This window comes from Coregonus clupeaformis, unplaced genomic scaffold, assembly GCF_020615455.1.
Source record: "Coregonus clupeaformis isolate EN_2021a unplaced genomic scaffold, ASM2061545v1 scaf2710, whole genome shotgun sequence".
Taxonomy (NCBI): domain Eukaryota; kingdom Metazoa; phylum Chordata; class Actinopteri; order Salmoniformes; family Salmonidae; genus Coregonus; species Coregonus clupeaformis.
In genome coordinates this window covers 41,586-67,158 of record NW_025536164.1, presented here as the reverse complement: position 1 = coordinate 67,158, position 25,573 = coordinate 41,586, and the positions used below count along the sequence as shown (strand labels likewise).

Here is a 25,573-nt window from a genome sequence, read left to right as displayed (position 1 = left end):
GAGACAGCTTCTACCACCAGGCCATCAGACTGCTGAAAAGCTAAACCTAGCTGTCTCCCTGCACAGACCTGCACCTTACATACTATTTGCACTGGAGAAACTATATGCACCTTAGAAATTATTTGCACTGACTACCCACACATCCAACCCGTACACACGCACACAAACATCCATAAACACACACACAAGCACACATGTACTCATAGCTCACACACACACACTGACACACAGAGTCAACGCTGCTGTTCTAATGTACAGTGCCTTCAGAAAGTATTCATACCCCTTGACTTTTTCCACATTTTGTTGTGTTACAGCCTGAATTCAAAATGGATTACATTCATTTTTTTCTCACCCATCTACACACAATACCCCATAATGACAAAGTGAAAACATGTTTTTAGAAATGTTAGCAAATGTATTGAAAATTAAATACAGAAATATCTAATTTACATAAGTATTCACACTCCTGAGTCAATACATGTTAGAATCACCTTTGGCAGCGATTACAGCTGAGTGTTTCTGGATAAGTCTCTAAGAGCTTTGCACATCTGGATTGTACAATATTTGCACATTGTTCTTTTTAAAATTATTCAAGCTCTGTCAAGTTGGTTGATCATTGCTCGACAGCCATTTTCAAGACGATTTTAAGTCGAAACTTTAACTAGGACACTCAGGAACATTAAATGTCATCTTGGTAAGCAACTCCAGTGTATATTTGGTCTTGTGTTTTAGGTTATTGTCCTGCTGAATTTGTCTCCAAGTGTCTGTTGGAAAGCAGACTGAACCAGGGTTTCCTCTAGGACTTTGCCTTTGCTTCACTCTATTCGGTTTATTTTTATCCCCAAAAAACTCCCTAGTCCTTGCCGATGACAAGCATACCCACAACATGATGCAGCCACCAGAATGCTTGAAAATATGGAGAGTACTCTGATGTGTTGTGTTGGATTTGTAGGGCCCCGTCTAGGGCCCTGTGTAGCTCAGTTGGTAGAGCATGGCGCTTGCAACGCCAGGGTTATGGGTTCGTTTCCCACGGGGCGGCAGTATGAAAATGTATGCACTCACTAACTGTAAGTCGCTCTGGATAAGAGCGTCTGCTAAAAGAAAAGAAAATAAATAAAACATTTGCCTCAAACATAATGTTTGTATTCAGGACATAAAGTTCATTTCTTTGCCACATTTTTTGCAGTTTTACTTTGGTGCCTTGTTGCAAACAAGATGCATGTTTTGGAATATGTTTATTCTGTACAGGCTTTCTTCTTTTCACTCTGTCATTTAGTAACTACAATGTTGTTGATCCATCCTCAGTTTTCTCCCATCACAGCCATTAAACTCTGTAACTGTTTTAAAGTCACCATTGGCCTCATGGTGAAATCCCTAGGTGGTTTCCTTTCTCTCCAGCAACTCAGTTAGGTAGGAGGCCTGTATCTTTGTAGTGACTGGGTGTATTGATACACCATCCAAAGTTTAATTAATAACTTCACCACGTTCAAAGGGATATTCAATGTCTGCTTTTTTTTTTTTTTTTTTAACCCATCTATGAATAGGTGCCTTTCTTTGAGAGGCATTGGAAAACCTCCCTGGTCTTTGTGGTTGAATCTGTGTTTGAAATGCACTACTCGACTGAGGGACCTTACAGATAATTGTATGTGTGGGGGTACAGAGATGAGGTAGTCATTCAAAAATCATATTAAACACTATTATTGCACACAGAGTGAGTCCATGCAACTTATGTGACGTGTTAAGCAAATGTTTTACTCCTGAACTTATTTAGGCTTGCCATAACAAAGGGGTTGAAAACGTATCGACTCAAGACATTTCAGCTTTTCATTTTTAATAATCTCTAAAAACATCATTACACTTTGACATTATGGGGTATTGTGTGTAGGCCAGTGATGCAACAAAATGTGGAAAAAATAAAGGGGTGTGAATACTTTTTTAAGGCACTGTATACTATTGGTTCCACTACTCACTTTTATTTGTAAATACAGTGTTAATACAGTCCATTATTACTATGCATACTACCTAATTCTAATAATTCTACTACTTGTTTTATTTGTCTTCACTCTTTTTATTGTTCTTATTGATTATTGTACTGCATTGTTGAGGGAGCTAGCACAAACATTTCGCTGCACCTTTTATACATGCTGTAAACCGCTGTAACCACCCCCAGTTTAACTTTCTCCTACCTGAGTTGAGGAAGCCTCTGGGCAAGCAGTGTGTGTCTCAGTGTGTTACCAGCCAGTCTCAGGTGTGTGAGGCCCTCCAGGCTCTCCATGGAGACGGAGGACAGCAGGTTGGAGCTGAGGTCGCTGGAGGAATGGATTGAGAATCACTGATAAAGAGAAGATACTATATTTCAATTAAATATGAGTATAAGTGTGTATGGAAAGGAAATAGAAAGTGGCCCAGGTTACTCATAGGTTCTGAGTTTAGTCAGCTCTAGGAAGGTGTCTGCTAGAGCCTCATGGATATGGTTGTGATGGAGGTCACTAAATACAAAGACATCACAACGGTTTCAACTGTCACCTGGATTATACAGTATTTATAGCTGGGTTGAGGAGTAGGGAACACAAATGGTAACAAGCCACTCACATTTTCTGGATTTTTCTGCAAGCACTGAAGCTGGGAAGCTGCTGAATCAGGTTATGGCAGAGATCCCTGCAGTTATGAAAGAGATGTTTTAATTTGTCATTTTATTGTTTAATGTTGTGCATCAGGACGATGATGCAAGTGCACCTACATTGTGACGAGGAAGGGTTTCCCACGAAGGCATGCATCTGATTTTGTTGCTATTGAAACTCCTAGGGGCAAATATTGAAGATTTAGTACAACTGAAACATGCTATTCTTTACATATGATTTTTTGTGTGCGCTAAAGGCATTGATTTGTGGTGTGATGGGATTCACAGCTCTTTGAGATTGGGGAGGGCTCTGATGGCCATGGGAAACATGGCCAGGTTGTTGTAGTTCAAATCTCTGAGGGTTGAACAAAAAATACATTAATTATTACTGCACAGATACAGGAACTCCCCCTCATTCTACTTTCCTGTCAAGAGTTCATGGCTGCAGTGAGGTAAAGTAATGTTTCAGACCCTTGCTCTGTCTCTGTTTGTCAATACTAGATTCCTGGGAACCTATAGGAATTTTCTGAGAACTGCCAGGGATTGATTGGCTCCCAGGCTCAGAGGCCCCCAGGCTGAGGAAGATTTACAGTAGTTCACAACCTGTTCCTTCCTGAGCAGGGGGCTATTGTACTGCTGAACATGATTTACAGACGAGTCATAACAGTACAAAGGGGCTTCCTGGAATCATGTGAGGACATGGTCAAACAGTGATGTATGGAGAGAGCCAAAAATATCTAAATAGTGCAACAATATAGCAGTCTGGGGCTAATATACATTATATTCAATATTCTGCAGAAATACTACATCAGGATGTGTCGGTGGAACAGTATTTATTTATTTCGTCTTGCAGTTGACTCCTACATCACATCTCATGCGTGCATGAGTGCTCAAAACAGACCGCAAGTGGTTCTGTGATATAGGGCTTCAATTATGGGCATATCTAGCTAAATCTCAGCTCTTAGCCAGATGCATTTAAATCCCCTGCATTCTAAATACATTTACATTTACATTTTTAGTCATTTAGCAGACGCTCTTATCCAGAGCGACTTACAGTTCGTGAGTGCATACATTTTACATTTTTTATACTGGAATTGAACCCACAACCCTGGCGTTGCAAATGCCATGCTCTACCAACTGAGCTAGATCCCTGCCGGCCATTCCCTCCCCTACCCTGGACGACGCTGGGCCAATTGTGCGCCGCCCCATGGGTCTCCCAAATACAGTAGTAAGTACTGTAAATATAATGCACATAAACATGTACAACATTAGTTAGTGTGTATCTTTTTACAGTAACTTGTGGACTACTGCATTATCTAACAACATGACTCTCTCTTTTCTCTGGTCAGTAGAATAATGGGGGTTGTAAGTTGTAGTAGTATAAAGTACTGGTAGCCTGGAGGTTGTTTGGGTATTACCCTGCAAACACTCAGGAAACATGTGCAGCCTAGATTGAGGGTAATTGGTAGAGTGCTGCATCATGCAGCCACACACTAAGATGCACCAGATGAGCACGTCGTCCAGACTGTTTGAACTGCAGTGGTGGCTCACTTTGGGATAACCGTATAGATGTCTTGTAAAGGAACATTCAGAGTTCCGAGTTCTGAAAAGCAATATCCATAGCCTGGCTATCTGAGTGTTTCTGAATTCAACAATGATACGTTGGCTGAAGCAGAGAGGGACTGGCACCCAGGCTATCAAAAACGTAGAAGTGAGTCTCCAGGCTGAGCAGCCCATCAAAACACCTCTCCCCCAACAACTGGATCTGGTTGTTATGGAGATGCCTACGAAGAGATGTGAGGAAAGATGTCCAAAAAGTGCAAAGACCCAACAAAGTCTCGCAGGGTTCTATGCAGTGGTAGAAAGGAAGTGGGTATGCATTTGTGCATGTAGTAGGAGCAAAAGAGAGAGAGACGTTAGAAAACAATGAAAATGTAAAGACCGAGAGAGTGAGGCTGGCCCTTAAACAAAAAACAGAATCGTATAACAACTGGTCAATCCAACAGTGCTACTCACAGGACCACCAGGCTGGTGAGGTTGGTGAAGGCCTGGTTTGGGATGTGGGTGATACTGTTAAGGGCCAGCATCACTGCCTGCAGGGTGGGCAGGCTGGCCAGGGCATGGACGGGCACCTCTGTGAGGGCATTATCATCCAGCCAAAGGTGGCGCAAGGATGCCAGGCCCCTAAAGGAACCCACAGGCACACGGGTAATGTGGTTGGCATCCAAACGCCTGGCAGAGGGAGAGAGATGCAGAGAGTGTCCCATACAGTCAGAAATTCCTTAAATACATTTAGGAAAATACAGTACTCAATTACATTCAAAGGGCATTTTTAAGAATTCTCATCTGTTCATTTAGATTCATTTCACAAACAAATGAATGCAATATATGGGGGATTGGAAATGATGCAGACAGTTACATTGATAGAAGCCTGAATCTATCTGCAATATTAAAGCTGATCTACCCCCTAAAGAAATACAAATACAAAAAATCTTCTACCACTAATAAATGGTTTGACATGGAGCTGGTATGTCAAGTAAATGAATTTAAACATTTATATTGCAAGGTAGAATACACATTTGCTTGGAAAACACAAAATAAATGTAGACCTTGTGCTTCAATTCATTTAGAATATTCAACAGTATCTCCACACCGGTATTTTTATTCCATGGAGACATCCTCGATCAGGGAGGTCTGTCCATTATTTGGGTGCATGGTAGTAATTTCTGGTGTTGACATTGGCTGCAGGGACATACTGTAGCTGTCTGACAATGTTCCTGGCACCATCACAAGCAGGCAGTTCGCATGTGGCTGTCCCCTGTCTGTCTGTCTGTCTGTCTAACATGTGAACTTCAGATTATTACGTCTAAACAACATGAATGACTGTTTACTCAAGCCAGAGCATTTTAGCAAACAAGTGCCTGATTGAGATGTGGAGGACAGTGGATCAGGTAAACATGTTTAGGGATGCCTCAGGGCTCCATGTAATGACTCCATGTAATTTAAAAACAATGTCTGATTTTTGGTTACGTTGTCATCTCAATGTGTTATTACTGCGCTTTCAATCATTTAAAAGTACATGAAAGTTAAAATGGGAATACAATGTCAGATATTTATACAACAATGTAATGAGAGCACAACCAAACAACCTGGATTGCAGTTGAGATTACATTACAGTTACAGTGAGATCTTCAGTAAGGCCATTCTACTGCCAATGTTTGTCTATTGAGATTGCATGGCGGTGTGCTCGATTTCATACACCTGTCAGCAACAGGTGTGACTGAAATAGCCGAATCCACTAATTTGAAGGGGTGTCCACATACTTTTGTATGTGTAGTATATTTAATGTATGGCTCATCAGGCTCAGGTAGCATCAGGCTGGAATTTTTGATCAAAGCTCTAATCAAATCCAGACATACTTACCTGCCTACAGTGCATTTGGAAAGTATTCAGACCCCTTGAATTCTTCCACATTTTGTTACGTTACAGCCTTATTCTAAAATGGATGAAATATATATTTTTTCTCATCAATCTACACACAAGACCCCATAATGACAAAGCAAAAACAGGTTTATAGAAATGTTTGCAAATGTATATTAAAAAACTGATATCACATTTACATAAGTATTCAGACCCTTTACTCAGTACTTTGTTGAAGCACCTTTGACAGCGATTACAGCCTCAAGTCTTCTTGGGTATGACGCTACAAGCTTGGCACACCTGTATTTGGGGAGTTTCTCCCATTCTTCTCTGCAGATCCTCTCAAGCTCTGTCAGGTTGGATGGGAAGCGTCGCTGCACAGCTATTTTCAGGAGTCTCCAGAGATGTTTGATCGGGTTCAAGTCCAGGCTCTGTCTGGGCCACTCAAGGACATTCAGAGACTTGTCCCGAAGCCACTCCTGCATTGTCTTGGCTGTGTGCTTAGGGTCGTTGTCCTGTTGGAAGGTGAACCTTCGCCCCAGTCTGAGGTCCTGAGCACTCTGGAGCAGGTTTTCATCAAGGATCTCTCTGCTCCGTTCATCTTTACCTCAATCCTGACTAGTCTCCCAGTACCTGCCACTGAAAAACATCCCCACAGCATGATGCTGCCACCACCATGCTTCACCGTAGGGATGGTGCCAGGTTTCCTCCAGACGTGACATTTGGCATTCAGGCCAAAGAGTTCAATCTTGGTTTCATCACACCAAAGAATCTTGTTTCTCATGGTCTGAGAGTCTTTCTTTAGGTGCCTTTTGGCAAACTCCAGCTTCTGTCTGGCCACTCTACCATTAAGGCATGATTGGTGGAGTGCTGCAGAGATGGTTGTCCTTATGGAAGGTTCTCCCATCTCCACAGAGGAACTCTGGAGCTCTTTCAGCGTGACCATTGGATTCTTTGTCACCTCCCTGACCTAGGACCTTCAATGCTGCAGACATTTTTTGGTACCCTTCCCCAGATCTGTGCCTCGACACAATCCTGTCTCGGAGCTCTACGAACAATTCCTTCAACCTCATTGCTTGGTTTTTGCTCTGACATGCACTGTCAACTGTGGGACCTTATATACCCAGGTGTTAGCCTTTCCAAATCATGTCCAATCAATTGAATTTACCACAGGTGGACTCCAATGAAGTTGTAGAAACATCTCAAGGATGATCAATGGAAACAGGATGCACCTGAGCTCAATTTTAGAATAAGGCTGTAACGTAACAAAATGTGGGAAAAGGGAAGGGGTCTGAATACTTTCCGAATGCACTGTATTTATTTGCTTTATACGCTTTTGAATGACACTTCCGGTTTTGGCGGGAAATACGGGGTTACCCGGGAGAAAAGTGATTTATTCTCCTCGGGATGGAACATTTGTAAAATACTCAACCCTAGTATGAAGGGTGTGACGAGGTATCAGATGTACTCACAGACTGTAGGTTCTGAAGGGCATCACCAGGAACTTGCCATAGATGATTGTTTTGGAGCATTCTATTCAGAGAGACAGAAGGGACAAATTCACAAAGATGCAGGTTTTCAGAAATGGATCATGTATCAGTTAGTAATGTATTACTTACAGTACTTTGAGATTGAAGAGGCCAGAGAAAGCCCCTTCAGGGATGTCGGTCAGGCAGTTTCTTGCTAGCCTGCTGCAGGGAAGAACATACACACTTAATATCATGTCTAGTTTTACCCATGCGAAATGACCGTTCAATATGAATCTCTCAACGTCCACTAATTCAATCCCAGTCAGTCCATTTCATTAGTACAGCAGGCATCATAAACTGAAACCTGAGCCTGTTGATACTGACACACAAAAGGCTACACTGGCTGTTTCATAGAGGGGAAAGTAAAGAGAAAGGAGTCTAATTGTAACTTATTTAGTGCTTCTGGCTCCTGGCCCATTCTGTTACTTCATCTATTGAGCCACATTGATCTTTCTGTGTTGTGTTTGTCTCTCCTGGCTTGGAGCAGAGTTTTCTTTACCCCGTATTTACTGGCTGGCTAATAGTACATGTAGACTAGAGGGGGTTTTGAACAGTCAGCACTGATCAGACGCTATTCCTGGGGTTTTTACTTGGGGCTTCATTGCAGACTGTTTGGGGCCCTTAGTCAAACAGATTGGTAACCACCAGAGTTGGGGTGAATTCAGTATCAAAACTAATGTAAGAGCAATAGCAGGTATAATCAGTCCCATTGTTTGAAGAAGGGTGCCGTACTAAACTAGTGCTCACAGCTCTTGAAGGACGTATAGGTTGGAGAAGGCCCCGTTGGGCAGTAGGGTGAGGTTGTTAATGCTCAGATCTCTGTTGGGAGGAGAAAACAGAACAGAGGCAGTGTGTTACAGTGGCAGTGTGTTACAGTAGCAGTGTGTTAGTATGACGTGTGTCAGCTCCACGCCACAACTGGGCAGGGCCGGATTACCAAACATTTGATTGGATATGATATGAACATGTCGGTTGGGGCCCCACCCCCAGATTGCATATGAGCATGTCATAAGCCATGGCAAAATGTGTAGAATTGCAGGAAATTAGCTATAAAACGGAACAGTTTTATCTCTGCACCATCGCAAAATGTGTAGAATTGCAGGAAGTTAGAAGTTTTCCACAAAATAATAATAATAATAATAATATTATTTCCGTGTGGGGGGGCACCCTGGAGGTAGATGCCCCTGGGCCCCAGATGTAGTAGTCCGGCCATGCAACTGGGCTCTCCAGCTGTCCATTCCACACATTGTAAAAGTCATAATACTTCCTGATTTGATACAGTAGGGCTGAAGGGAACATTAGGCGAACATTGGGATACCCCACCATGTGTTCACATCCCTCTCAAAACCAAACACCATTTATGAAATGTGTACTTGATATATATTTTTATCCATAGGTTTTGGGTCCCTTCGGCTGTCAAGCCTTGCAGCATTGTGACCTTGCAAGCCCAGATGTGATCCCTGACCTGACCTCTGAAGACAATGTGCACAGTGTCCTTTCATGTGAATGTCAATATGTGGTAAGAATTTGTCTTGTCAAATGGTCAGTCAGTCATCAGCTATCAGATGGTACAAGGTCAGATCATTGTGGCCTATATTTGGCATATTTGAGGAACAAGCACTAGAAACTTCACTTAGCTCTAGGCACTTCACGTAGGAAGAAAGTCGATACTGCAAAGGGGTGTTCAAGTTAGCAATCCAGCAAGAACCAAATGTTCTCAGTTCGATTCAATGTATTATAATGTGTTGTAGTAAAACACCAGTGGGCTTTGGGAGTTACTGTACAGCGGGCCTATACTATCTACAGATTTGTACATGGGGACGAGGGCTGACAGTATCTGTGTAAAAATGTAAGGAGTGATTTGTCCCCCTGTTCTCGATAAAGGATGGGCGATGGTGAAAGGAGTGATGAATTAGTCAGTCACCAATTGTGCAAGTTCTCCCACTTAAAAAGATGAGAGAGGCCTGTAATTTTCATCATAGGTACACGTCAACTATGACAGACAAAATGAGGGAAAAAAATCCAGAAAATCACATTGTAGGATTTTTAATGAATTTATTTGCAAATTACGGTGAAAAATAAGTATTTGGTCACCTACAAACAATCAGGATTTCTGGCTCTCACAGACCTGTAACTTCTTCTTTAAGAGGCTCCTCTGTCCTCCACTCGTTACCTGTATTAATCGCACCTGTTTGAACTTGTTATCAGTATAAAAGACACCTGTCCACAACCTCAAACAGTCAAACTCCAAACTCCACTATGGCCAAGACCAAAGAGCTGTCAAAGGACACCAGAAACAAAATTGTAGACCTGCACCAGGCTGGGAAGACTGAATCTGCAATAGGTAAGCAGCTTGGTTTGAAGAAATCAACTGTGGGAGCAATTATTAGGAAATGGAAGACATACAAGACCACTGATAATCTCCCTCGATCTGGGGCTCCACGCAAGATCTCACCCCGCGGGGTCAAAATTATCACAAGAATAGTGAGCAAAAATCCCAGAACCACACGGGGGGACCTAGTGAATGACCTGCAGAGAGCTGGGACCAAAGTAACAAAGCCTACCATCAGTAACACACTACGCCGCCAGGGACTCAAATCCTGCAGTGCGAGACGTGTCCCCCTGCTTAAGCCAGTACATGTCCAGGCCCGTCTGAAGTTTGCTAGAGTGCATTTGGATGATCCAGAAGAGGATTGGGAAAATGTCATATGGTCAGATGAAACCAAAATAGAACTTTTTGGTAAAAACTCAACTCGTCGTGTTTGGAGGACAAAGAATGCTGAGTTGCATCCAAAGAACACCATACCTACTGTGAAGCATGGGGGTGGAAACATCATGCTTTGGGGCTGTTTTTCTGCAAAGGGACCAGGACGACTGATCCGTGTAAAGGAAAGAATGAATGGGGCCATGTATCATGAGATTTTGAGTGAAAACCTCCTTCCATCAGCAAGGGCATTGAAGATGAAACGTGGCTGGGTCTTTCAGCATGACAATGATCCCAAACACACCGCCCGGGCAACGAGGAGTGGCTTCGTAAGAAGCATTTCAAGGTCCTGGAGTGGCCTAGCCAGTCTCCAGATCTCAACCCCATAGAAAGTCTTTGGAGGGAGTTGAAAGTCTGTGTTGCCCAGTGACAGCCCCAAAACATCACTGCTCTAGAGGAGATCTGCATGGAGGAATGGGCCAAAATACCAGCAACAGTGTGTGAAAACCTTGTGAAGACTTACAGAAAACATTTGACCTGTGTCATTGCCAACAAAGGGTATATAACAAAGTATTGAGAAACTTTTGTTATTGACCAAATACTTATTTTCCACCATAATTTGCAAATAAATTCATTAAAAATCCTACAATGTGATTTTCTGGAATTTTTATTTCTCATTATGTCTGTCATAGTTGACGTGTACCTATGATGAAAATTACAGGCCTCTCTCATCTTTTTAAGTGGGAGAACTTGCACAATTGGTGGCTGACTAAATACTTTTTTTCTCCACTGTATATACAAAAGTATGTGGACACCCCTTCAAATTAGTGGATTCGGCTATTTCAGCCACACCCGTTGCTGACAGTAGTATAAAATCAAGCACACCGCCATGCAATCTCCATAGACAAACATTGGCAGTAGAATGGCCTTACTGAAGAGCTCAGTGACTTTCAAAGTGGCACCGTCATAGGATGCCACCTTTCCAACAAGTCAGTTTGTCAAATTTCTGCACGCTAGAGCTGCCCCGGTCAACTGTAAGTGCTGTTATTGTGAAGTGGAAACATCTAGGAGCAACAATGACTCAGCCGCGAAGTGGTAGGCCACACAAGCTCACAGAACGGGATCGCTGAAGTGCGTAATACGTAAAAATCGTCTTTCCTCGGTTGCAACACTCACTACCGAGTTCCAAACTGCCTCTGGAAGCAACGTCAGCACAAGAACTGTTCGTTAGGAGCTTCATGAAATGGGTTTCCATGTCCGAGCAGCCACAAACAAGCCTAAGATCACCATGCGCAATGCCAAGTGCAGGCTGGAGTGGCGTAAAGCTCCCCGCCATTGGACTCTAGAGCAGTAGAAACGCGTTCTCTGGAGTGATGAATCACGCTTCACCATCTGGCAGTCCGACGGCCGAATCTGGGTTTGGCGGATGCCAGGAGAACGCTACCTGCCTGAATGCATAGTGCCAACTGTAAAGTTTGGTGGAGGAGGAATAATGGTCTGGGGCATCAGTGCCCAACCTCACTAATGCTCTTGTGGCTGAATGGAAGCATGTCCTCGTAGCAATGTTCCAACATCTAGTGGAAAGCCTTCTCAGAAGAGTGGAGGCTGTTATAGCAGCAAAGGGGGGACCAACTCCATATTAATGCCCATGATTTTGGAATGAGACGTTCGACGAGCAGGTGTCCACATACTTATGGTCATGTAGTGTATATATCAATGAACTGGCGAGGGCACTAGAACAATCTGCAGCACCCGGCCTCACCCTATTGGACTCAGAAATCAAATGTCTATTGTTTGCAGATCTGGTATTTCTGTCCCCAACCAAGGAGGGCCTACAGCAGCACCTAGATCTTCTGCATATATTCTGTCAGACTTGGGCCCTGACAGGGAATCTTAGTAAGACAAAAATAATGGTGTTCCAAGAAAGGTCCAGTAGCCAAGAAAACAAATTGAAATTCTATCTAGACACTGTTGCCCTAGAGCACACAAAGAATTATACCTACCTCGGCCTAAACATCAACACCACAGGTAATTTCCACAAGGCTGTGAAAGATCTAAGAGACAAGGCAAGAACAGCCTTCTAAAACTTAACATGACAACTAGGATTTGGCTAAAAATACTTGAATCAGTTATCGAACCCATTGCCCTCTATGGTTGTGAGGTCTGGGGTCCACTCACCAACCAAGAATTCACAACATGGGACAAACACCCAATTGAGACGCTGCATGCAGAATTCAGCAACAATTGGGAGAAAAAAAAACGCAAAACCCCAAACAATGCATGCAGAGCAGAATTAGGACTATACCTGCTAGTTATCAATATCCCGAAAATACCTGTTAAATTCTAAAACCACCTAAAAGGATGCAATGCCCACACATTCCACCACAAAGCCCTCACCTACAGAAAGATGAACCTAGAGAGGTGTCCCCTCAGCCAGCTGGTTCTGGGGCTCTGTTCATAAGCACAAACAGAGCCACAGGACAGAAACACATTTAGACCCAACCAAATGATGATAAAGCAAAACGATAACTATTTGACACACTGGAAAGAATCAAGCCTAAAAAAGAGCATATTGGAATGCTATTTGGCCCTAAACAGAGAGTACACATTGGCAGAATACCTGACCACTGTGACTGACCCCAAATTAAGAAAATCCTTGACTATGTACAGACTCTGAGCATAGCCTTGCTATTGAGAAAGGTTCCATGGGCAGACCTGGCTCTGCCCAGAAAATGAGGTGGAAACAGCTATACTTCCTAACTTCCTGCCAAATGTATGACCACATTATAGAGACATATTTCCCACAGATCCACAAAGAATTTGAAAACAAACCAAACATTGATAAACTTCCATATCTGTTAGGCAAAATACCGCAGTGTGCAATCACAGTAGCAAGATTTGTGGGCCTTTGCCATGAGAAAAAGGCAACCGGTGTAGCACAAACAACATTGTAAATACAACTTATATTTATCTGTTTATTTATTTTCCCTTTCATACTTCAACTATGTGCACATTATTACGACACTGTACATAGCCAATAATAGAACATTTGAAATATATATATTCTTTAAAAACTTTTGTGAGTAATGTTTACTGATTATTTATTTTGTTTATTCCATTTGCTTTGGCAATTTAAACATACAGTTGAAGTCGGAAGTTTACATACACCTTAGCCAAATTCATTTAAACTCAGTTTTTCACAATTCCTGACATTTAATCCTAGTAAAAATCCCTGTCTTAGGTCAGTTAGGATCACCACTTTATTTTAAGAATGTGAAATGTCAGAATAATAGTAGAGAGAATGATTTATTTCAGCTTTTATTTCTTTCATCACATTCCCAGTGGGTCATAAGTTTACATAGACTCAATTAGTATTTGGTAGCATTGCCTTTAAATTGTTTAACTTGGGTCAAACGTTTCGGGTAGCCTTCCACAAGCTTCCCACAATAAGTTGGGTGAATTTTGGCCCATTCCTCCTGACAGAGCTGGTGTAACTGATTCAGGTTTGTAGGCCTCCTTGCTCGCACACACTTTTTCAGTTCTGCCCACAAATGTTCTATAGGATTGAGGTCAGGGCTTTGTGATGGCCACTCCAACACCTTGACTTTGTTGTCCTTAAGCCATTTTGCCACAACTTTGGAAGTATGCTTGGGGTCATTGTCCATTTGGAAGACCCATTTGCGATCAAGCTTTAACTTCCTGACTGATGTCTTGGGATGTTGCTTCAATATATCCACATAATTTTCCTTCCTCAGTCCCTCCTGCAGCAAAGCACCCCCACAGCATGATGCTGCCACCCCCGTGCTTCACGGTTGGGATGGTGTTCTTCGGCCTGCAAGCAACCCCATTTTTCCTCCAAACATAACAATGGTCATTATGGCCAAACATTTCTATTTTTGTTTCATCAGACCAGAGGACATTTCTCCAAAAACTACGATCTTTGTCCCCATGTGCAGTTGCAAACCGTAGTCTGGCTTTTTTATGTCGGTTTTGGCGCAGTGGCTTCTTCCTTGCTGAGCGGTCTGTCAGGTTATCTCGGTATAGGACTTGTTTTACTGTGGATATAGATACTTTTGTACCTGTTTCCTCCAGTATCTTCACAAGGACCTTTGCTGTTGTTCTGGGATTGATTTGCACTTTTCGCACCAAAGTACGTTCATCTCTAGGAGACAGAACGCGGCTCCTTCCTGAGCGGTATGACGGCTGCGTGGTCCCATGGTGTTTATACTTGCGTACTATTGTTTGTACAGATGAACGTGGTACCTTCAGGCGTTTGGAAATTGCTCCCAAGGATGAACCAGACTTGTGGAGGTCTACAAAAAATTTTCTGAGGTCTTGGCTGATTTCTTTTCATTTTCCCATGATGTCAAGCAAAGAGGCACTGAGTTTGAAGGTAGGCCTTGAAATACATCCACAGGCACATCTCCAATTGACTCAAATGATGTCAATTAGCCTATCAGAAGCTTCTAAAGCCATGACATCATTTTCTGGAATGTTCCAAGCTGTTTAAAGGCACAGTCAACTTAGTGTATGTAAACTTCTGACCCACTGGAATTGTGATACAGTGAATTATAAGTGAAATAATCTGTCTGTAAACAATTGTTGGAAAAATTACTTGTGTCATGCACAAAGTAGATGTCCTAACCGACTTGCCAAAACTATAGTTTGTTAACAAGACATTTGTGGAGTGGTTGAAAAACAAGTTTTAATGACTCCAACCTAAGTGTATGTAAACTTCCGACTTCAACTGTATGTTTCCCATGCCAATTAAACCCATTGAATTGAATTGAGAGAGTGGGGCATATAGGCTAATGGGGGTAAACTGAAGAAATAAGGTTGAGGATAAGGAAAACAAAATTGTAAATGTACTGTATAAAGTTTGTTTTAGCTTTGTTATTCGGTGTTTTATCCCTTGCTGAAAAGACAGGTGCAAACTTGTATGGAGAACTTCCATAATACAGTAAATTTACACTCGCAACAGTTCCAGCACCCAAACAAGTTATATGATGAATATAATTGAAACTTACAGGTAGGCAGTAAATACGCTCAGATTTAAGGGCAACTCCGCAAGACCGAGATCCACACAGTCCACGTGCAGAAGCATGCCACCGTCTTCACAAATACAAAGGGGACGGGCAGTCGGCGTCGTAAAGAACCGCGGTCCGTTCTCTGCCCGCGGAGTCGACCACTCCAAGCTGAAAGGAAAGCATAATTACAAGAAAACACATAATATCCATAACCAGAAATGTTCTTCAGAGAACACTTTGCAGTTGTAAAACTAGTTTTGGACATTCATACCAATGCGCGTCATGACCAAGTTCATTCAATAGACAGATGTGGGCAACAAGCAGAGTAGGGAGGACGAGCGAACCTTCTCTTGTTGTTAGCAAAATACCACTATGTGTCAGTGTGGGCTACTGTGTCATGTAGATTGCTGCCATCTTGTGGTGCATTAAAATCCTGCACTCTTATTGCAGGCCTTGTTTCTCGAAGAAGTTGGTGGTGAGTGACAGCTCTAATACTGATAGAGGCAGAGCTACTTGGAGGTGAGATTGCATCGTCTTCAGCACCTAGGATAGTTCCTACCAAGGTCCCGTATATCAACGGGGCAAGTAGTGCACTAGCAAAGCAACACCCTAAAACGAGTGTCTCCTCAATGCACCATGCTCCCATGGCAAGATATATCATTCATTCCAATTGTTGATGCAGTTTCATCCTTGACCTCACACTATAAAAGGTTAAGTGTCAGGTAAATGTTTGACAAGAAGCTTTATGTGTGAAGCTCCCTCCAAGCAAGCTCATGAAACAGTGCTAAGTCAAATCTAAACCTAAGAGCATGGGAAGTAGAAATTAGACTGAAAGTGGAAAGAGGAAGACACTTTTTCTTTGGTCAGCCATGCTGTCCAAGGCAAGGGATCATGTTTAGTTTTCTGGAACATAAGTGAGGACAGAGCCACAGCCTGTTGATGGCTTCAGAAGCTAGTCTTCATCTGTTTCATGGTCAAGTGATGTTACAGCAGCTAATGCCACCCACCACACTTAAACCTCACAGTGGCTCTGGATATCCTCTCAAATTGCTATGAAAGACAACTCACTGACACATATACTGTACATTGTGAAAATGGGACACCTTGTGGTAATTTCTGTCACTGCTGTTGTATTCCATTACAGCTGTCAATGGGGTGGTATTGTGTAATGAAAGTGTGGAGGAAAGATTGTTGCCCATTTACTGTAAAGGAAGTTTCATCATTCAGTACACTCATGAAATGGCAATTCAATTCCTTCCCTACCTCAGAGGGTGACGAGTTTCCTGAATAGTTGTGACCTTAGTGTCAGGATGGACGAGGGATGTCCATAAATGGTTGTATGTCCTTGTAACTGTGTGTGCAGTCAGGGATGACTTTTGAGCATCAACCACTAAACCTGGGCAGGCCATTTTCCTGTAGGGCCCTAGCCTGGTGTAAAACCTTATAACAGGTGTGACGTCACGAGAGGCTACACAGCTTTCAGCGGGATTGCTCAAGTAGTGCAAGGAGACAAGGTTCAAACAAAACAAGGATTTTATTATAGGTCTTGGGAAATTAACGAAAATATAACAAAATTCTGTTCTCTTGTGGCTCTTTAAGGGTTAACAGTTCAGGGATGTCTCTTCCACATCCAAAATCATAATTCTCACTCGCTCAGATAACTTTTCCCCAGCCTTACTGTAGTCCACGTTGCAGCTAGTGGCCAACCCAGCAAAAAGTCCTTCCAAATGTCTCTCACGTATTTCCACAGGTGCATATATCCAAAGGTGAGTATTTCCCAAAGGTAAGTATCTCCAAATCCTTATATTCCTCATGGAAGTGGACGTGCAGCACTCTTGTCCTCCAGAGAGCCCAGGTTGGAGACTGTGTCTCTTCCCTTCCCAAACCTTCAGCTCATCAGCTCCTCATTTGTTTCAGCTGCGTGGGAAGATTGGCCATAGAGGGGTGGAGTTCCCGACCATACCAGCAGATGGAGCCATAGCTGTCTGGGTTTGCAGCCACCTCAGGGGGATGTAACGTCCCTCCAGGACACAGCCTCTCGTGACATCACACATCCCCCTCCTCGGGACCGACGTCCTCGTCGGGGTAAAGGCAGCGAAGAAGGCATCACGCCGGGAGAGGGCGTCCGCATTGCCGTGGTGCTTGCCAGACTGCTCTCTCTTCAACTCCTCCAACTCTAGGACCAGGGACTCAGCCTCCTGTTGTCTCTCCTTGAGTTTCTTACTGAACGCATCAGCCTTGGTTTTAGCAGAGTTTAGCTTCTGTTGAGCAGCTTTCAGTTCCTTCTCTCTCTCTGCCTCCGCATTCTTCATCTTGTTCTCCAACACCTTGTACTTCTCCTCTGCCTTCTTCTGGACCTCCTTACTACTGCGCAGGGTCTCCTCACACTCCTCGATGGTCCTGCACAGCCTCTCCAGCTCCTCCTGTTGCCGGGATAAGTCCTGACGTGGCTGGGTTCGAGACCTTGGGGTCCTTTGGACGGGTTCTTCCCATTTGTGGTGGGGCCGCACTCCTGGGGTCTTTTCGGGAAGCATTCAGCATCTCCGCTGTGGCCTGGTACTTTTCCACAGCTTCCACGGTCAGATCAGCCGTGGTCAAGGCCTGTTGACTGATGAACCGTTTTGCCTCATAAGGCAGTAGGTAACGATCCACCACAACGGCCTCCACCACCGCCGCTGCTGTATTCCTCTGCGGATCCAGCCATTTCCTTGCGATTCGGACAAGTTCATGCATCTGCGCCCGAGGAGGTTGGTCTGGTTGGAAGGTCCAGCTGTGAAAGCGCTGGGCCATACCAAACTTTGTGAGTCCATATCTGCTGAGGATCTCAGACTTCAGGGCATCATAGTCAGTAACCTGGTCAGGGCCCAGGTCCCGGACAGCATTCAGCGATTCCCCGGTTAGAAAGGGGGCTAACAGACCAACCCACTGTTGCTTGGGCCAGGCTTCCCTAGTGGCCGTGGCCTCAAATGCATGCAGGTATGCCTCAATGTCATCGGTAGCTCCCATCTTAGATATAAAGTCACTTGCCTTTATTGGGCGGGTATTTTGGACAACCCTCTGTCTCTGCAACTGCAATTCCTCTGCCTTCAGAAGGTTGGCTTTCTTTTGCTCCTCCAAGAGAGCCACGTTTGCTTGCATCTGGGCTTGCTGGCCAGCAACAAGGGCTTTCAATATGTCCTCCATTTCAGTCGGCGGGGAGCCTACGGCCAACTTGGAAAACTGGGTGATCAAACCTTCGGTATCCTCCTCTGACATGCACTATTAACGCTTGAGCGTGCCTGTATTCTCCACCATCTGTGACGTCACGAGAGGCTACACAGCTTTCAGCGGGATTGCTCAAGTAGTGCAAGGAGACAAGGTTCAAACAAAACAAGGATTTTATTATAGGTCTTGGGAAATTAACGAAAATATAACAAAATTCTGTTCTCTTGTGGCTCTTTAAGGGTTAACAGTTCAGGGATGTCTCTTCCACATCCAAAATCATAATTCTCACTCGCTCAGATAACTTTTCCCCAGCCTTACTGTAGTCCACGTTGCAGCTAGTGGCCAACCCAGCAAAAAGTCCTTCCAAATGTCTCTCACGTATTTCCACAGGTGCATATATCCAAAGGTGAGTATTTCCCAAAGGTAAGTATCTCCAAATCCTTATATTCCTCATGGAAGTGGACGTGCAGCACTCTTGTCCTCCAGAGAGCCCAGGTTGGAGACTGTGTCTCTTCCCTTCCCAAACCTTCAGCTCATCAGCTCCTCATTTGTTTCAGCTGCGTGGGAAGATTGGCCATAGAGGGGTGGAGTTCCCGACCATACCAGCAGATGGAGCCATAGCTGTCTGGGTTTGCAGCCACCTCAGGGGGATGTAACGTCCCTCCAGGACACAGCCTCTCGTGACATCACACAGGTTATAACATTAGAGATGTTATCAATCTGAGAGTAGAGTAGAGAGAATGTTTACTGAGTTACAATATACATATTTTCTTCCTGAATATTGTTGCATGCAATAACATTTCTTTATTTTGATAACTTACCAGTCTTTTCAATAAACTGTCTGTGGTTCACCTCTCTGTCTTTGCATGCTAACAGCCCCTTAAGCCGAACCTCAAACTTTGACTTTTGACCCTTATAGCCAAAATGAGAGACCAGGCCCTACTGATATGATGGACCCATCAATTATTTATACTGTATTCCTTCCCCTCCTCCCCCTCTTTTCCTTCATCTGCACAAGGTCAAGAAGTGGAAGCCACTTGGCCTGTTGAGATGGACCCAGGGATGCCCTGCAGACTAACAAAGATGTTATCAGGACCCCTAGACATGCTAGGGCAACTCTGCCTGATTATAAAAGGCTGGAGGAGAAAGGTTGTGACAGGAGTTTGTGTCAGCTTGTTTCCTGACCAAGATACCAGGATGTAAGATGTGCTCTGACTCAGTCAGCACTCTAGATGGTCAGAGGAGCGAGGTCACCTCCTCTTTCCTAGTCCCCTCGCTCCTCCTTCTACCACCAGAGAATACCTGGAAAGTAATCAAGTTGTATTCCCAGATCTCTCTGAGGTGTACACTGCTGTACACCTCAACGGCTCCTCAGCATTGACAACATGTCAAGTACTTCACAATGTACACAATATCATTAGAACTAAGGCACAATTTGTTTGGCTCATCCGTCACTCTCCAGCCCTCCTCAGGGGTCGCATGTCAGGGTGTGGGCGTGTGCTCAATGTCGCCAGGCTCTGATTGAACCAGGAAATGGCCAATTTGCTGAGGAACAGGAGACTTCCTGAGCTGCTAGCGTTAGCAGCCAAACCCTCCCTGGACCGGACTGAAAGACATGTAGGAAATGCTTTATGACAAAAGCAAGGGTGTTTGTGAGTGTGTGTGTGTGTGTGTGTGTGTGTGTGTGTGTGTGTGTGTGTGTGTGTGTGTGTAAGGGAGTAGAAGTCAAGGTTAACATGATGAGTTGTCTTTTCCACAAGTTCAGGAGGACTCTTTGAAATAACATGAAGTGATAAGCGAAGGTTTGTCCAACCACAGGGCCCTGTTTGGCCTGATAATTTATGTAATCAGACGGCTGCAGACAGTTTTCTTATTGGACTGCCATAACATTGTTTGTGGATGGTGGTTCCAGTGTTTCCCATCCCAGTCCTTAGGGACATCCAATTTGTGTACATAATCACCAGGTATCACTGGGTGAATAGAACAAATGATACTAGCACACCTGGTGATACCTTGTTTAACTAGTCCACTGAGCATCAAACTGCTTCCCTCACTAGCCTAGTGCTGGTACCTAACACGTGCAACACATGGGGCGTGAGGACCAAGTTGGGAAACTGTAGACACAACTTGAACAGTGTAGTCTGGGTTCTCTGTCTGTGTGGGTCTTTTTTCTCTGTGCTTGGGGCTAGAGCTCAGGGGGTTCATGAGTCCAGAGTCCAGAGTCCAGAGCTCTGGGGTCTATGTAGACAGACCAGGGTTACACAGCATGTCTTCCTGTAGAGGGTGGAACTTCCTCTTCATCAATTAGCAGCAGGGTCGTTTTTAGTGGGGTTAAGTATACAAGCTCACTCTCTGCACGAAATAGTACTAAATCTTCCCATCCATCCATTTTGTGAGAGAGTGTGTAGTGAAGGGCCTGAGGTAAGATGAGTAGAAGTTCTACTCATGCTTCAACACTGAGCACTATAAAAGCCTAAGAACACCATGTTAATCCAACTGATTTTGTTTAAATTTTGCAGCATTCTGGGCACTGGAACGGCATGCTATTGTCCAGCCTTATCTCTAGACCTTGGCACTAGAGGGGCTGGAACAGACTGGCAAGGCTGGGTACAAAAGATAGAGGGAAAGGGGGTAGGAGAAAGAGAAAGTGAGAGGGAAGGAGAAGGGGGGCTAAAAGAAAAGGAGCGCAAGGGAGAGAGAGAGAGGAGGGGGTCACCCAGGGACCGCCCTGGCTCAGCATGGGAGTGCACCAACACCCTTCCACCCCTCCACCCTCTCCCTCCATTTATCTGGCCCCGTGGGACCAGGTCTGCCACAGTCTCTCTGACCTCAGCTCCCAGATGGAACACAATGGGTCAGCAGGGAGAAGACCCGGAGAGACCAGCATATACCTCACCCTAGCCACTGTATCAAGACACACTTCAAAAAGTAGGTATGTTGCTTTATCTTACTTTTGGAAATCATTAGAAAATGTATTTTACAAAGGAATTTAGTCTATAAGTCTGATTTTTTGGGGAGGACAGGTGCTTCTCCCTTTGCAGCATGTTGCACTGAATAAGTGGATCAGAGGATCTTACAGGTGCATCACCATCACCATCGTGAGTCAAGGTTTGCTATCATACAGCATTCTCTCTGTTTCTGTACTGTCATCCCTCTGTTGAAAATAGTACTACAGCTTAAATCACTGTCCATTAACAGTATGTTGCGGTCGACTAAACTAGTGTTCCCCAACCCTGGTCCTCGTACCCCCGACAGTACACATTTTTATTGTAACCCTGGACAAGCACACCTGATTAAACTTGTCAACTAATCATCAAGCCCTCAATGAGTTGAATGAGGTGTGTTTGTCCAGGGCTACATGAAAATGTATACTGTTGGGGGTACTGGAGGACCAGGGTTGGGGAACACTGGACTAAACTGAGCTGCATACCTGCCATGTGGTGTCAGTCTGGACACCGAGATGAGACAGGGATGAGCAAGAAACCCTAAGGGGACTTTAGGGACCAAACCAGGACATACCGGAATCGGGAGGAGAGGACACACATATACAGTGTATTCGGAAAGTATTCAGACCCCTTGACTTATTCCACATTCTGTTACGTTACAGCCTTATTCTACAATGAATTAAATCGTTTTTTCCCTCATCAATCTACACACAATACCCGATAATGACAAAGCAAAAACAGTTTATTTATTTATTATTGCAAATAAAAAACAGAAATACCTTATTTATGTAAGTATTCAGACTTGAAATTGAGCTCAGGTGCATCCTGTTTCCATTGATCATCCTTGAGATGTTTCTACAACATGATTGGAGTCCACCTGTGGTAAATTCAATTGATTGGACATGATTTGGAAAGGCACACACCTGTTTATATAAGGTCCCACAGTTGACAGTGCATGTCAGAGCAAAAACCAAGCCATGAGGTCGAAGGAATTGTCCATAGATCTCAGAGACAGGATTGTGTCGAGGCACAGATCTGGGGAAGGGTACCAAAACATTTCTTCACCATTGAAGGTCCCCAAGAACACAGTGGCCTCCATCATTCTTAAATGGAAGAAGTTTGGATCAACCAAGACTCTTCCGAGTGCTGGCCGCCCGGCCAAACTGAGCAATCGGGGAGAAGGGCCTTGGTCAGGAGGTGACCAAGAACCCAATGGTCACTCTGACAGAGCTCCAGAATTCCTCTGTGGAGATGGGAGAAAATTCCGGAAGGACAACCATCTCTGCAGCACTCCACCAATCAGGCCTTTATGGTAGAGTGGCCAGATGGAAGCCACTCCACAGTAAAAGGCACATGACAGCCTGCATGGAGTTTGCCAAAAGGCACATAAAGACTCTCAGACCATGAGAAACAAGATTCTCTGGTCTGATGAAACCAAGATTGAACTCTTTGGCCTGAATGCCAAATGTCACATCTGGAGGAAAGCTGGCACCATCCCTACTGTGAAGCATTCTGTGGGGATGTTTTTCTGCGGCAGGGACTGGGAGACTAGTCAGGATCGAGGGAAAGATGAATGGAGCAAAGTACAGAGAGATCCTTGATGAAAACCTGCTGCAGAGCGCTCAGGACCTCTAGACCAGAGGTTCGCCTTCCAACAGGACAATGACCCTAAGCATACAGCCAAGACAATGCAGGAGTGGCTTTGGGGTAAGTCTCTGAATGTCCTTGAGTGGCCCAGCCAGAGCTCGGACTTGAACACATTCTAACATCTCTGGAGAGACCTAAAAATAGCTGTGCAGCGATGCTCCCCATCCAACCTGACAGAGCTTGAGAGGATCTGCAGAGAAGAATGGGAGAAACTCCCCAAATACAGGTGTGCCAAGCTTGTAGCGTCATACCCAAGAAGACTCAAGGCTGTAATTGCTGCCAAAGGTGCTTCAACAAAGTACTGAGTAAAGGGTCTGAATACTATATGTAATGTAATATTTACATTTACAAGTTTTTCTTTTTTTATTTGCAAACATTTCTAAAAACCTGTTTTTGCTTTGTCATTATGGTGTATTGTGTGTAGATTTATGAGAAGAAGAAAAAAATCCATTTTAGAATAAGGCTGTAACGTAACAAAATGTGGAAAACGTCAAGGGGTCTGAATACTTTCCGAATGCACTGTAGCTGACAAAATCACAGACAGACAGACAGAAAATGTGTGAGTGAGATGGTAATGGTAAAGATTTTCATTATGACCGACCATAGTTCTCTGAAACAATAGAAGCTTTCTTTGTGTACAACAGCCAGAAGGTCTCTTTGAATGCTGTTTCTGTTGTGTTGTTGGTTTGTGAAGGTTGTTGTAGTGGAGTGACAGCCTTAGTTTCTTTCTTTTTTTTTTTATTGTGTGAAAGCAGATTATTTTATTTTGTAAAGCAGAAGACAGTTAGTCTGGCTAACACCTAACTCTTGAAGTCCTCCTGACTTCAGAGTCTGGAATGTCTCTTTGATGTTGTCGGCACAATGCGTTGATAATGAAGGGGGTTGTGCTTTTACCTGTTGGTTCTCCTCTGTGTCTTTCTCACTCAACCCACACACAGCCCATGAGTGCTGCCCCCTTCCATTACAATGGTTAGACTTTCAAATTCAAACAACGAGAGGTCTCAACCCTGAGGAAAAAAAACATTTGAGAGAACCAATCAAACCCGTCTCTCAATTTCTGAGTGAATATTGCATTAACAAACGGCCTCCTTTCCAGACCAGTGTGTCACAGCTCTCCCTGTGCTGTGGGTCACGTGGGTTGCGTCAGCCAGGCTAGAAGACAATATCAATGCAGTGCTGGGTGTCTGTGGGTTGTTGCTGTTCAGTTCAGATATTTAAGAGCATTATCAATGTTTCCCCTATATTCATTTACTGTAGCAGTGGCAACAAACTCTCACAGACGTAACTGTTCACTTATACGTTCTCTTCAAATTAGATACAAAAAACCCAACAATTGTGGGCTTTCTAACAACAGTTGTTGCTGTGTCAATGAGTGAAGGTCCAGGACAGGTTAGTCCTTTATGTGTCAATGACGTGAAGGTTGAAGGTACGGTAGGTTGAGGCTGATGGGAGGATGTGGAAGAAGGAAGGAGGAGATGTCCTGCTCAGAGAGAGAGCGAGAGAGAGCTCTCCCCCTCCTCATCCTTTTCCTCCTCCCCTTCGCACTCCCCTGACTAGCAGTGGCTCGTGGACCAAAAAGTAAATGTTATGCCCTGATTCACACCCCTTGACTTGTTCCTCATTTTATTGTGCTACAGATTGAATTTCAAATGGATTAAATTGAGTTTTTTTGTCACTGGCCTACACACAATACCCCATAATGTGAAAGTGGAATTATGTTTTTCAAAATGTTTATGTTTTTCAAAATGTTTGTCCAGGGCTACAACGAAAATGTATACTGTTGGGGGTACTCGAGGACCAGGGTTGGGAAACACTGGACTAAACTGAGCTGCATGCATACCTGCAAACAGACTAACTATTCACTTATTAGTTATCTTAAAATTAGATACAAAAAACTCAACAACTGTGGGCTTTCTAACAACAGTTGTTGCTGTGCCAATGAGTGAAGGTCCAGGACAGGTTAGTGCTTCATGTGTCAATGACATGTGAAGGTTGAAAGTACGGTGGGTGGAGGCTGACAGGAGGATGTGGATGAAGGGTGGAGGAAATGTCCTGCTCAGAGAGAGCGCTCCCCCTCATCCTTCTCCTCCTCCCCTCCACTCTCCCCTGACTAGCACAGGATGTCAGGGAGGGGGTAGAGTGTTCCGCAGGGGAAAGGGACGAGACGGGAGGTCAGGAGAGAGAGGGTTGATTTAGGACCCACTCCTACTGGAGATAAGAGCAGGAAAAAAGTGCTGAGCCTGAGCGAAGGCCCCAAAACTCTGCTGACCCAGGAGATTCTCTGGGGCTCTACAAACAAGTGTTGTAGCCCTTTTCTGAGTTTCTCTCTCTCTTTCACTCTCTCTCTACCACTAGCCAGTCCATTCCGTTCACTATTACCCATTCACAATCAATTATTTTGTGACATGCATGTAAACAAAATATGGAAGCATATGACTTACTAACTTACACCTTCCTATGGCCCTAAAATCATGGGC

General features: G+C 44.0%; 1 protein-coding gene across 2 annotated transcripts; it reads right to left on the bottom strand.

The window, feature by feature from the left end:
- Window positions 1-2,234: 2,234 nt before the first annotated feature.
- LOC121564186 (leucine-rich repeat-containing G-protein coupled receptor 5-like) lies at window positions 2,235-15,462 on the bottom strand. Of its 2 annotated transcripts, XR_006660392.1 has the most exons (6): window positions 15,301-15,462; window positions 8,317-8,388; window positions 7,660-7,731; window positions 7,513-7,573; window positions 2,593-2,658; window positions 2,235-2,309 (listed from the first exon to the last, which is right to left on the bottom strand). XR_006660392.1 is itself a non-coding variant. In XM_045219759.1 (5 exons), the coding sequence occupies exons 1-5, from the start codon at window positions 15,375-15,377 to the stop codon at window positions 4,805-4,807; spliced, it is 330 nt and encodes a 109-aa protein (XP_045075694.1). In that variant the 5' UTR covers window positions 15,378-15,462; the 3' UTR covers window positions 3,913-4,804. The 2 variants fall into 2 exon arrangements, 1 of the variants encoding a protein (XP_045075694.1); XM_045219759.1 differs by lacking the exons at window positions 2,235-2,309; window positions 2,593-2,658 and adding an exon at window positions 3,913-4,852.
- Window positions 15,463-25,573: the final 10,111 nt, after the last annotated feature.